This window comes from Opisthocomus hoazin, chromosome 4 (assembly GCF_030867145.1).
Source record: "Opisthocomus hoazin isolate bOpiHoa1 chromosome 4, bOpiHoa1.hap1, whole genome shotgun sequence".
Taxonomy (NCBI): domain Eukaryota; kingdom Metazoa; phylum Chordata; class Aves; order Opisthocomiformes; family Opisthocomidae; genus Opisthocomus; species Opisthocomus hoazin.
In genome coordinates, this window is record NC_134417.1 from 28,369,825 (window position 1) to 28,384,217 (window position 14,393).

Here is a 14,393-nt window from a genome sequence, read left to right on the forward strand (position 1 = left end):
GTTTAAATTATACGTGCAGTCCAACGTCATACTTCAGAGACCATTTTCTCTGGATAAACAGGCACAGTTACTAAGTTACGTGTACTTGCATCCAGTTCAACCAGTGTTACATCAGTCTGTGGCAGATTTAGATACACCGGACTGAACAACACAGGCTCCATGTTTTATTCTAGCATAATTCCCCTAGAATTTATACATTCCCTTGAAATACCACCAAATACTTATCACTGTCTGTAGTGGATCAGCTGTACCACCCTGGCGTTTAACACATCCTTATTGACACCTGTGCAACTGAGCACCAGCTTGAGTTATTCTGTGATATGGGTCGGCTTGGCTATGAAGGCAAAATCGTCATTTTTTCTCTAAAGACCCTTTTCTAATTACACTGCTTATTGCGGATACTTACCTCCTGGTACTCACTGTTCAGCTTGCTATCATCAGTCACGATCTCATCTGGATAACCAATCCTCTCTCTAATTGCTATTGCCTAGGGACAAGATAATTTGATATCCATAGCAAATCCAGCCATATATTACATAATAAATGCAATATGGAAGCAACTGCAGAAACCCCAGAATGTTAGCTGTATATAGTTTTTGTACAAATTTTTTTTATTCATTGAAGGCACTGTAAAGTTTATGGTTAATTATAACAGTGGAAAATTCCAGAAAGTATGTTCTGCTCCTTGCTTCGTAAGTAAACTTACAGAAATGTGCACAAGACAGCCAAACATACTTCAGCTACGCTTTTGAGTTGAAAGGCTGCCTTAAGGAAATAGTAGATCTCCTGAAACATTTGACATATTTTACAGCACCTAAAGTAGAAATGAAATTAACAACTGGACTTTTTTTAACTTCAGTACCCTATAGGAAAACAATTTTACAAATTTCCAGAAGTTTGACTCAGTTTGGGTCTGTATCTGTATTTCTTAACTAGCTCCCACATCTCCATTGGAGTGAAATAATTAATTTGCATGTTCACAAATTTGACAGTTTGAAGTCCTGAATGTTTTTTAACTCAAACCTTACTCAGTTTCTTCTGATAGCCAAATATTGATTTGTACCTGATGGCAATGTCAGGAGTAATTAAAAAAACCAAAGAACAAGTGATTCTTTAGCACTTCTTTCTACTGTTTCCATATAAATATGTCCTAATAAATTTAGAAGTAAAATCACATTATTCATCCAAATAATTTTCTGTTGTAGGTTATTCCCACAAATGAGTGAACAATATAAGCAACATGTAGATTGTGTGTTTCCTGATCCTAACTTTTCAACACCTTGCATCTCATTTTGTCAATAAATTGTTCATAGCAGTGGAAGTATTTCATAGACTTTGTACAAAAACTGTCTGTGTCTCATCGTAGTACAGAATTCATTCAGAATTGTCAGTTTACCACCTGACTTACGTCGCCCTCGCTGAGCTGGGACTGAGCAGTAACTGTCATGAGTGGTATGTGTAGCTATGGAAGTAGCACCAGGAATGTCCACAAGCACCAGTTTGCATCACTGCGTCTTTCCTGTCTGATCACGTCAGAATCAGTGCAAGCTCACTGGCTGCCGTGACCGTCTCAGCTATCTGTTGCAATCGTAGCTTTTTGCGGACTTTTCAGTCTAGAGGTTTTTGATAAACCAGTAATATTTTGATAGTTATTTCAACTGTTTTTTCTAAGATTTTCTAACACAAAATTCTGGAGGAAAATGCCAGGTCCTGGTCTATAAGTAATAAACCCATGATATTTTCCAAGCTTTTTTAAAATTAAATGTTAATAATTATCATTAAAAATGCAAAATTGAAGGTTATTATATCTACAGTATAACAAAACAGAGATGTAATAAACAGTTCTTTCAATTGCTTCACTCCCAATGCAGGGCTCTCTGCAACTGACTTCTGTTCCTTACTGCAGACTCACATGGACTGCCTGAAGCTACGTCTTCCCTTAAGAGAGAACTCACTGATGATGTCCAGCCTTTGGTTTGACTTCTTGTTTCTGTCCTATCGCTCCTAATAGCTGGTCAAATCACCATAAATCATTCCTTCTCATTTTCAGTATTACTTTCTTGTAGATATTCATTATCTAGCCCCTTAATCACTGATTTGCCTGGAAGGTCTTAATCTTATACACAGACTCCTCCATTTTGTGCACCTGTCTCCACAGAGGCCCCTTCCTCTGTAATCTGGGTCTGATAGAGGAAGTCTGGAAGTAGATGTAGTTTTGTATATATAATGTAGTGATAGATGTTACTGCTTATTTTTTTTTCAGGAAAAACAATTGAAATAATGGTTTTTATAGAAATGCACAACTTCTTAACTTACTTTTTGTTCTGCTTTCTTTTTGGTTTCTGCATCCATCCAGGTAAGTTCATCTAAGGTTTTTATAAAAATATCACGTATATCTGCAATCATTTCCTCAACCTTGGAAAAATATAAGACTGTTACAAATCCACCTAAAATGATCCAGTTATTTTTCCACAGTCATAGTTTACTACAGACTTGTTCTGCCTGCACTAGTTGCTTGAGTGTGTCCTGTTTATGGGCCACACTCAAAATCTGGAGCTAAAGTTAAGCAGTACTTTTAACCTGTCCTGTGGGAGCAAAGGGAACAGGCATCAGCTCACAAGGCAATGCCATTTACAGCTGTTCAGGTTATAAAAAGTCTGTCAGATACCCATCTGTTGGACGTTGTGCATCTGATCAAATTATTGTGTGCACGTCAACCACAAAAAATGGCAGACCTTAAGCCTGGATTACAGTAGGATCGATAGGAGGACCCTAAGACTTAACTCCAGGTTAATTGTCAGCAATTTTCTGTTTGTCTGAAGACAAACAGGAATAACCAGCTGACCCTGCACCCCAGGCTGGCAGGATGTGAACTGGCGTCAGTCTCAAAGAACAAGCAGTGCCTGCTCCTTCCAGCAAGTCTGTTCCTTGGGCATGCGTGTTGGCTTGCGCTCGGCCCGTTGTGCGTGTGCCGGGGTGCTTTGGGAACAAGGGGAGCAGGCAGATGCCTCTCTCCCTCCAAGTGGGCACACGTAATCTGCATATTTCACACGTTACTTCACACTGCGGTCGTTTGCTTGGAAAGCAGGCCAGCTCAAGACACGTAATGCAGAAGGACTTAGGCACAAAGGGATGCCTCTGCCAGCACTTACGTTCTTGTTACTCCTCAGTGGTACACTGATTGAGAAGCAAATCTGAAGGTTAGGTTTTTTAGAAAGTGAACTTGTTATATAGAAAAGGTTAATAAAAAGTGTAATCAAAGCTGTGTCAACAACCGCACGGTGACAGTGAAGTGAAACTTAGATGCTACACAGGCAAAGTTTGCTAAAATCTTTACCACATGTTTACTGTCCCCAGAAAATGCTTCCTCCACATATAATCGTCCCACTGCATTCTCCATGTTGCCATTGACATAGTTGGCACAACGACGCCAAACAGCAGTTTCTGATGTTGTGCCGTACAGTGCCTGTGAAACATAACCCTCAGGTGAGACAGTGACATGGGGACCCTCATAAGGTGAAGCAGAATGGTGACTGACTGGCAGACATGTTTCAGAAGAGCCTGGCTGACCTTAAATACATGCATTTAATTCACGTTTGTGCTTACGACAGTGAAGTGCACTCACTCAGCAATGGAAACATCTGGCTGAGGAAATACAAGAATCATCAGCAATATTGTTTACCCTTTTAAAACAGGAAAGGTAGAGAGAAGAAAACTACTCTAAAAGCTAAGAATGGGAGATGTTGAAGAGGAATACCCTGACACAGAGGTTTCACTGTTCCAGGGATCAGTACAGCAGTTCTAGGCTCTGACAGGGCCATTGTGATTATGCAGCAAACTGATTTCTGCAGTGGGCAGATTGTGTTTTCCAGCCAGCCAGCAGCTGCTGCTGTCAGGACCTCCCACCTTTGGGAGCTTGCGAAGCAGAAGCTTGTTTACTCTGTGTGATGTTGCTACAAGGTATGCAAGGATTTTGTCATGATGATGCATAAACACGTGACAAAGCTGAGTGGATAATACGTGACACCTGAATTCAAGGAATATAACAGACAGTGTCATTGTAGGGCAACTCTCTGAAGTTTATATACTCTGTAGTGAAGCAGCTACCCCTCTTCAGAAGTACAGATCAATGACTTCTGGCGTTAAAAGCTCTGTAACTGCTATGCCTTGAATTACTTGTATTTTAAAGAAAAATTACTAATGTTTCTTTTCACCCTAAAGCATTAGGGACAGAGAAACAGTCTTTTGAAAATGTTACCAGCACACCACAGCACAGAGATGTCTTCTGCAGGTCTCCCTGAAGAGACTGTGGTGGTGGAGGTTGTGGTAATTCATTACTGGCACATAGCTGAATAGACTAGAAAATCTGTCGGTCCTTAATCTGTGTCTTTCTTAGATACTCGCTGCACACATACAGGCTGCATCAGTAGTCATTTGCTTACACAGCAAAAGTTTATGTAGCAAAAGTAAATACAACCCCTCTCCTCCAGAACTTAACCAGCCTAGTGTCACCAGAGGTGCACAGGAAAGGACCAAAGTGGTGCTTTCTACAGCCACAGAAACTTAGCTGCTCATTAGTAAAAATGACATGCAATTAAAATGCATTACTGTGGATTTGTACATGTGCAGGGCTGATGCATCTGAAATTACTCCTCTTCATCTCATGGGGCATAAATTCTCAACTACAACATCGTAGGGAACGCTCTTTTTTTTTTCTTCAAATAAATCTTGGAGAACAAGAAAGATAGTGGTGCGCTGCTTTGGTGGGAGTAGCTGTGCCCTGCAAGTATTAAACTAGTGTCATGATACTGCTCTGCATGCTCTTCCGCCCCGGCCTCTGGGGCTCTCGCCAGCAGAGCTGCTGGAGGGGCACCACGGTGACCGCATGTCACAGAGAGAACTGACACCAGGACGCTGAGGTGGAGAGCCAAACATCAGTGACACAGAGGGACAGCACGGCCCCTCAGTAACACAGACAGGCTCATCTACACCTGCAGTCGCGTCATCTGTGGAGATCTTTTTTCTGGTTTCTTAAGGAAGTGGCTGCAGATCCAACGATCCTTCTGCTAGGACCCTGGTACCTTCTGTAGCACACTTTAGGCAATCTGTATTTATAACACATGGAGTTGTGAATGAGTGAGTATCCAATTAGCTACACAACCCAGAAAAAAAATGGTATGGGAGATTATGGAATGCTGTAACTGTCCTAACATTTATATTGGAAAGCAAACTTAACAAGACAAAGGCCACTTTATTTCCACTGCATTTAGTGTGAGAAGCTCCAGCTATACTATAGCATATATTATTAATTAATTAGCAAACGATAGTATATTTTTATACATAGACTGTGGGAAAATCTTTTTCTGTTTTTATTTCCAACTTTGACATTTTTCTAAATGAAGCTTCCTTGGTGACGTCCTAAGATGTACTGGGGGATGAATTTATGGTGTGCAAAGCACAGTATTCCCTGATGATGCAGACTAAACAAGTATGAGGCTTTATGTTAAAATAATTTCATACTTTAAAGAGTAGGGGAAAAAGCCAATTATCAGTGAATAAGACTGCCCCATTCAGATATATAAAACAGACGAAACTGAATGTTCGTTGACTTCCTCCAGTAATTATTAACTTTTTCTGTAACAAACAGAATCTCCTTAAAAAGCTGCATATGCATGTTTAAGTATTTGTAATGTCACTAACAGGTGTAACAAAAGGGCCCTAACCCTTTTTAATGGAGCTGAGCACACTTACAAAGTAGAAAGTTCTACTGTGGAAATACAGAGGACTTCCATCTGCAATCCGTTTGTGAAATTGTGCAGCATTTCCTTAAAAGCACTAAAATGTCTGCAAGATCAAATGACTGAAAAATGAGGTTAGGCCCATAATGTTTGACTTTGGATGCTGAAGAGTTTGTAACTAATCAATCAAAACATAGAGTAATCATTTGCAAATAAATGGGACTGTTCTGTTACGAAAATGAAGATTAATTTATTCAGAAAAACATGGAGACCAAGTACCAGAACAGCGCTTTTAAAATCCACTCCAGCTATCCAGCATATATCATATAAATTATGTGTATGCTCCAGTAGAAGCTTCAGTGAAAACATCTAGCTTTTGTATGAAAATTCAAAATACATTACATTTTTATATACTACAGCTACATTAAAAATTATCTTCTGTGGTTCACAAAAGTCATTTTACAACTCAAAAAGAGATTAATTTCTGCACCTTACGAAAAGCATTCCTTGTGTCCTTGTAGTTACGGCTTAGGCTGTTGACCAGATCCATTACGAATCGCCAGATCATGTAATTTTGAAGGTCTCTGTGTAACAAAACAAGAATAACAAGGTGGTAATGTTTTTAGGCTTTTTAAGTTTACTGGAAATAAAATGCAAATTACAAAACCACCTAACCTACCTACCTGGGAGTGTATTTGTTAAGAACAGACTTCAGCCTGATAAGGTATTCTGGATCATAAACAACGACATGTTCAGTGTTCTCAATGTTAATTTGTACAGTTGACATTATATCATTTATGAATTTTGACCAGTTGAATACCTGGAAAATCAATATGCATTATTATATGGTTAAATCATACAGAAACAGTAGTCAGCTGGCTTTTCCAGTTTAAATATGTTTGCATAACCCAAATGCTCTGCCTTTATTTTTCCTAATAGCTGCACTACTTGTAAATGGAGTCGTCATAATATTAACTGATCTGAGACAATTTATATCATCTGTGCTCTAAAATCCTATTAAAATAGTGTGGTGTTTAGCAGAAAGGGTCAAGACATTGTTCTGACTTCAGACTAACAAAACAAAAATGTTATGACCCTTTCCTTTTAGTCTGGAAAAGCGGAAATGTATTTTAAGCAAAATTTTCAGTTGCCTTTTTGCTGTATTTGGCTAAGAGCTTTTCAATCAAGGGCTGACTAAAAGCCTGATTTCAGTACAGTATGTCTGTGTCTGTGGGGCAGTCAGACTCGTGGTGTACCTGCCAATCCATTCTGAAGCATACGGTAAGGACTTGTTCTGAAGCACACTGAAGTCCATAAAAGGATTGACTTTAACAGGATTTAAAACAGACACACCAAATCCACTATCTGTCATGAATTTTCCTCTGCATGCCACGTTACTAGATACAGGAGAAGGAACGGATTCGGTAGCAGGTCAGACAAAGGCTGGAGTTCTTGTTCGTGTTCTGCCCCTCCGGTCCTCAACCCTGTCTTCTGTATGCTGCATTCACCTTGGCGAGAGGCCCTTGCATGCGCCAGTACCTATGAAAGTTACTTTCTGTTTTCATTCTGTAGTGTCCACCTGGTCTGAACAAAGCGTGATTTTAGTGTGTGGGCGCTCTCAGCTGGAAACTCCTACTAGTTTGTCGATATGAAAAGTGATTTCCCTGTGGTAAGTCTTTGGTTAGGAATACCAGTGGGTGGGTGAGAGGACTGGCTGGAGCACGCAGCATCATTCTCCTGCCTACCATGAGAACGCGGACTGTGGTCACTGCGGGGCTGCACAGCGCCGGGGTCAGTGGGCAAAGCAGCCAGACCACGTCCAGCCGCGTTGCTGTTCCTCCACCACCCAACCCGTGCAACCGAGCAGGATCAACGGGAGGTTATAACCACCTCCCGCTGCCCAGGGAGCTCACCACGCTGCAGCTGCTGTCGAGCAAAGTATTTTCATAGGCACTAAGCGTGTTACTTGTCTTCCTCTGCACGATACCAGCAGAGACAGAGAGATCCTTCAGCGTGGAATACTATAGACTGTACAGTGTTATCTATTCCTCCAGCAACTCCTCCATTCACTTTTTTAGTAAATGACACTGATGTGACAGCTGACTCTCCATACGCTGCTTCAAACTCTCCATAGTGGCCCAAGGTCTCCTGGTCCACGGCCTCTGCGGACCACCGTTTGATGGAGAAAATGATTCAGAGCAGAAGCTGAAAATCATCATCGAAACTCTGCAGTGCTTTTACCACATTGCGTAGGTACTCACTTTGATAGTGAAAAGAAAGGTGTTACATTTAAGAAAAACAGATAATCTTTGCACTTTTTTCATAAATTGTTTTGTTAATTTTTAAAATTTTTGTTATGCCTATTGATGTATTTTTCCCAGTCTGTATCTTTTGACAAGAAAGTTTTATTGGAAGACGTAACGTCTTCCATCAGACAAACTAATGTAGCTGGGGAAAGCAGATGAGCTTTCAGGAATAGAATCACTTCAGGTTTGAAAGAGAAGCAGCAAACTTCAGGCTAATCTTAGGAATAATTGCTGTTCTATCCTTAGACCATTACAACAATGCTACCAACTCCCATCAGGTGTCTTTTGAGCATTTTGGGATAAATTTAGAGCAGATGATTATTGCTGATCTGCAGCACTCCCCAGGAACTAAAAATAACGAGGGCAATACCATTCTGTGACAGGAGAAGTCAGTTTCTGACATTATGACTGTAATGGTAACTGTTCAGCTAAGACCTGGGGGAGAAGGTAAATTATGAAACAAATTAAGCAAGGCAGAAGTGAACTGTCATAGAATTTAAAGCTGAAGAATTTAAAGTCAATAAAAATAGCAGTGATTGTGAAATTGTGGTAGGAATAATAGTATTTCATAGCACCTTACTGGCCTCAAAAGACTGAGCAATGCACTCCTGCCAGTCAGCCCCCAGTGCTTTCCACGGGACGCATCAGTTAACCTGCACGCCTGTTGTGCAAGGTACTGAAGTAGAAGTCATTTATGATAAAAAATATCCACATCTAGTGAGACTTGATGTTACTGAGGAGGCACACCTACGTTATCAGATCTATGTGCTTTAGCTGAACTTTGTGGTGCCACGAATTAAAGGTTATCCTGCACAAATGGCACACGGCTCAGGGTACGAGACAGGGCAGAGCTGAAACATCCGGGGGGAGCTACAGTGGGAGAATGGGGTGAATCTTCCTGATTTGTAGTCATGACTTCTGGGCTCCTTTCTGCTTGCTTTGGGAGCCCGTCTTACAGAGCGAATGCTGGAAAAAGAAGAGTTCTCGCTCTGGTGAAATAGAGAGGGCCTGAATAGTCACGCTACAACGCATTTCAATCAATTGGTGGCTACAGTCTTAACCTGTCCCGGGCCCCCTGGAGCTGCGGTGGTAATTATAGGAAAGGAATTTATTTGTACTCTACAAAGGGTACTCTTCTGATTTCCAGCAAGTGCTATGTGTGTGCAAGTTTTACAAGATTTGCCATCCTGAACCCACGAGGGTAAGTCAAGCTCATGGTATTTTTTTCCTTTGTCCTTTTCCATCTGTATGTTAAAGCAGAGGGGCAAGACCTGCCTTCAAGTTAGGAGAAACAGTGGGTACTGAAGCACAGTCCTTTACGTGTAGTTTAATGTTACCAGATATTTAGGTAATATAGCGTGCATGTCAGGTATCCTGTTCAATTTCAAATGATGTCTAAGCTCAAGAAAGAAAGGTCTTTAAAAGAAAAAATTGCCAGGCTTCATGGTTTAACCTCATCAGTGATAAATTAGAGGTTGAAATATCAGATCATGGATCACGTACCTTATGATCGATTTCCAGTGAGAAGTTCTTTTGGAGTTGTTCCAAGGTCATTTTATTGTATAGCAAAAGTGGATCATTTCTGTCTTCAGATTTTGTTGTTGCCTGTCAAAGTTAATAATGAGAAAATTACTAAGTACATGGAGTCAGTTCACAGGAGTTTTGGTAACTGCAAGTAAAAAGAAAGAAAATGAGTATTTCTGGCTTAGTACATTACTGTAGGCTTGCATTAACTGTAAAGTACCTTACATGTAAATATGGACAGCATTTTATAGATAAAAAGTATATAAAAGGATAGATTAAATTAACTCAATTTCTGACAGTAAAATGGAGCTTTATTTTTTGGATTAGTTTTGTGTTAGAGCATCAACAGCTCAGGCTGTGCAGGACCACTGACTGGCACATACACCCGTACCACTCAAAGCCCTGAGTAGACACTATTACCGACAGATACACTCAACATAAGAACGTGCTCATGATACTCATGGGATGATGCAAGGTGCAAAATCTTGGGAGAAGGGAATAAAGGGGGTGTATTTATTGAGTATGGGGCAACCAGTGTGCTGCGGTAGGCATGCAGTGTGAGCGTTCCGATCAGGATGCATGTGCTGAGACGTGCTTTCTGGAACCACTGCATAGAAAGGGACTCGTAACTTATAAGTCGGATCAGATCTATGTTAGTCCAGGCAATGTGGTTTTGCACCAGTGTGTTTAAAACGTGCATACATCAACACCTTAATGGCACGACTGTATTAGGGCCATTTCTTCTAGTCAATCAAACTGCCTGACTGCCAGAGAAGTCTGTCTGTGGTGGTGCTTTATGAGGCAAGTTAATCACAGGAGTCTCCAGACAGCAAATGTCAGCAGGGAGGTCTCTGGAATTAGGGTGTGGACTGCATAGACTGAGAGGAGGCAAAACCAGCACCTAATGGTAACTGCTCCCTTGCTCTCTGGACACTCTCCTGGATATCCTTCTGTTCTTCTCCTCAAACACTAGCGTGTCCCTAGCCAGGATGCTTCTGCAGGTTGCTGAAGTGCATTCTTGTATCCTGTTGTACCTTGTTCTCATGCAGAAGTACCTTGTGGCAGCATCAGCACCTGCTCCCCTCACACTCCACCCCCTTTTAACTTCCACTTTCTTTGATGGCAGAGAGAGAAAACGCAGCTACACAACTACGGGAAAAGAGTGATCTTGTGATCCATGGGGGTAATTCATGGGAGTACATCACTACTGCCTCGAGTACTCTTAAATGACTTGCTCCGGAGCGAGAATAGTAGATTCTACCTACTTAAATTGTTCTGAAAAATCAGTCATGCCAAGTCTGATTTTATCTCTCTCTATCCTTTTTGAAAAACATTTATCTTCTGCTTCCTCTTTACTAATCCATTATGCATTCAGTGTTTTTTCTGTTTTCTTTAACAAATTCCCAAGAGCACAATGCCAGCTCTCTTCCAGCAACATTCAGGCTGGTGCTGAGTTTTCCATGAAAGAGGTTAAAAACTGAGGCAAGAGCAGCTCACGCACCACCAGCTGTACCCTCTACCAGCAGCAGCTGTTGTAGAGACATTTCAGTTGTGGTTCCCTTTCATACTCCCCTTCAAAACCTTCTCCAATGTATTCCTTGTCTTGTAATATTATTCCATTTCTGATCTAAGCCCAGAGGTGTGTTTCTCGGGAAAATGTGAGGAAAATAAAAATCAGATGGTTTTAGTTTATACAAATGGGAGGCACAGGGCTTCCTCTGCCAAACGTGGGCCCTCACTATCAGTGTAACTTGAAAAAGAGCCAAAGCTAGAAAATTTGTATTTGGCTTGGTTTACATTCATCCGCAGCTTCAGGTCCTTCTGAAATGTTTAATAATCATAAGCCATGGTTTTGCTTATGAATGCTGGAATTTCCATTTGTTTTTCTCCGTGCAAGTTCAAATTCCAGCTATTTCTCCAAGCCATATTTTAATGGAGAACATTGTTTGATTAAAAATGCACTTGGAACAATCAGCATTGTGGAGCAGCCTGCGCAGGACAAACATGACTTTGTGCTGCATGGCAGGCCAAGGGCCGGGGATCTGCTGCTCTGCAACCGAACAGCCCACGGGGAAAAAAGGACAAAGGGAGAAGAGGCCCCAGAGCGTCTCCCAAAACTCACTTTCTAAAACACAAACAGAAACCGAGTCTCTCTCTTGCTCCTCTTGAGGGGCATCTGTGTATAAAACATTTTGCTATTTGGAAAACAGCTAAGTCAAATATTTGCCCTTGCCCATTAGAAGGCACGTCTTTCTTAATATGTGTTCCTCTTAGGTGTCCCATTTTTGGTCAGCTTTTGATCCCACAAAATAACACTACAAGTAACAGTTTACAGTTAGCTTTCTTAGGTATTAAGAAAAAAGTAAGTTATTTAAAGGACACTTTAAAAATGTTTTTCTTACATTGGCAATCTCTTTCTCCAGGTCCATAACTCTTTTCATTTGTTCAGAAATCTCGCTCTCGTTGAAAGAAATATTTCTTTCTTGTAGGATTAGTTTAGCTACAGAAATCATGAAATCAACATAGGCAGAACATGCCTGCAGGAAAAAATACAAACATTTTAAAGACAGAACTCTTCAAAGTACAGCATACCTTGATTATCTTTTAAGATTTCATCTTCATTTTTATGAACTACAGTTCTTTATCCCTTTCTTAAACAATTTAATAGTAATTTATTCTGAAATACTGTTAGATCATAAATAGAAATTAACTTTGAAAATTCCCTTATGGAAAATTGGTCTATAATTTGCAGCACTGTTCAAAGCTAAACAGTCTCAACTACTGCACTGTTTTCATTACTTAAAATGAGACATTTGTACGTCCATACTTAAACCATCACCGGTGTTTTTTCTAGCTCGCTTTAATTACAACTTCCAAAAATACCGCTTCCAAAGAGCAATGTTCCGAGAAACATAAAACAGAGAGAAATGCTGATGGACTGTGTCGAATTAGCATTGTGGGAAAATTACTCCCAGAAGCAATGTACCTCCTCTATTGGTTCTTGGAACATTTACAAATCATGTTGCTGTATCTAAATTTAGTACATCTAGATATACTGTAGACAATATAGTATATATTAAATTTAACATCTCAGAATTCACCAAGGATAAGAATGGAAATATTGAAGTATATTCTCTTAAATACTACACTGTCAAATATCTACAGATCTCATTACACTTTATGGAACTTAGTATTATTCAAACGCCTCTTTAAGCCACACTCATTTTTCTATTAACAGAAATGCTGTTTTCAATATGCTTTTTAAATGCAAATAAAAATACATAATATTAGAATAGCTATCTAATAATAAATCTGTTATGCAAAATAGCGTAATCTACTAAGCGATAAAACCTAGGATTAATAAGGCACGTGTGTCATCAACTTTATTAATAGAAATATTTGGGCAGGCTCAGCTCCTAAGGCGGCAGGAGGCACCCTTTGGTGAATGCTGCCTTTACACAGCCATTCTGGTCAGTACCTTCCTCGCCAGCCACCTCCTGCCAGCCTCCCGCCCCGCCAGCAGCGCTGTGCTGCGCCAGGCTGCGTGCGCTGCGGGCTTCCGAGCAGCTCCCCAGAAGTCCTGACGGCAGGCTTCAGAAAGACAGGTGGCTCACAGCACCGCGAGGGACTGAACTCTCAGTGGTCTTTTTAATCAAGATAGATTGTTTTACCAGAAAGAGGAAAGCCCACGAAACCACTGACAGCTACAAGTCACAGAAGTGAGCACATACCAAGCCTGTAAATGCCATTTTAAAATATCCAAATACAATTTATAAGAATTCGATACAGACATTACCCCAGATCAGTAAGCCAAAAGAGATCTTCAGGTAGCAATCAACAGACTTCATTTTTGGTCTAACGTGCTGATCATTGTATAGGTAGCAAAGAACTAAGCTAATTTCAGATGGACTGTATAAATACTCTCAGGTATTTTAGTGAGAACTTAGATGTCAGAAGAACTCCTGTATGAACAGAGGTGTCATATATCTTACAAGAGAAAAAGATTTTAAAAATATCTTGTTCACAGATTCCACTTGCAGCTTTGTGGTGGGAAGTCCTGACAAAGCCAGAGGTTAAAGTGCAGGCAGCAGATATCTTGTTGTCCCCATGCAGCTCAAAGTGTAGAATGACACAGCAGGAAACAGAGCCAAGAAAAGGCTGCTGTCAGAGTGCAGGCATTGAAAGGAGGAACGTCTCTGCCTGAAGTATTCGTGCTTGTAAGAATATTATGATTCTGCCTTTCAGTGATAAATCTCTGCATTTTTTCAAAATACTTTCTCCTCTACTTTCCAGCAGTGGCAAGGAGGATGATACTGTCTGGTAGGTCAGGGATTAGAACGGGAATTGTCTTTTAGTGCTGCAGTTGATGTAATAGAAGGAAGGGAGCAAACTGTGACACAAGAGCCAGCTCCTAGTGGCCACAACACATGATAATAATGTAACTGAACGGTTAATATGGCAATGATTGTCTTTACTAGCATATGATTTGTAATTAAATGTAATCAGTATTAGAGTATTAACTTTTAGCATGTCAGCAAATTACTTACAAAACGAAAATGTTTTGTATGCTTTCTCATTGCTTCTGCATTTAATTACACAGACGAAAACTGTCTAATGAAAGGTTACTGTGGTCACAGTTCCAGCTACCACATGACTTCAGCAAATACATAAACTTCAGCTCTCGAGGACTTAAAGAACATCCAAGATTAGCAACAAGGGATCCACAGTGTCAGTGCTAACAGGCTAATTAAAATGCGTACAAGTAATAACTAAACATGAATTAAAGAACAACAGATGAGATTTTAGGTATCTGAAGCAATTTCTG

The 14,393-nt window shown here is 40.4% G+C and overlaps 1 protein-coding gene across 3 annotated transcripts in view; it reads right to left on the bottom strand.

Annotated features, from left to right (window-relative positions):
- MME (membrane metalloendopeptidase) overlaps positions 1-14,393 on the bottom strand; it is a 47,487-nt gene that overhangs the window by 19,058 nt on the left and 14,036 nt on the right. Inside the window, exons 8-14 of one of the 3 annotated variants that reach the window (XM_009942383.2) lie at positions 11,971-12,105; positions 9,548-9,649; positions 6,422-6,558; positions 6,229-6,322; positions 3,338-3,466; positions 2,317-2,415; positions 407-487 (exon numbers count right to left, since the gene is read on the bottom strand). In XM_009942383.2, coding sequence (XP_009940685.2) covers positions 407-487; positions 2,317-2,415; positions 3,338-3,466; positions 6,229-6,322; positions 6,422-6,558; positions 9,548-9,649; positions 11,971-12,105 — 777 coding nt within the window. The remainder of the gene's footprint in view (positions 1-406; positions 488-2,316; positions 2,416-3,337; positions 3,467-6,228; positions 6,323-6,421; positions 6,559-9,547; positions 9,650-11,970; positions 12,106-14,393) is intronic. The other 2 variants (XM_075418439.1, XM_075418440.1) reach the window with 2 other exon arrangements.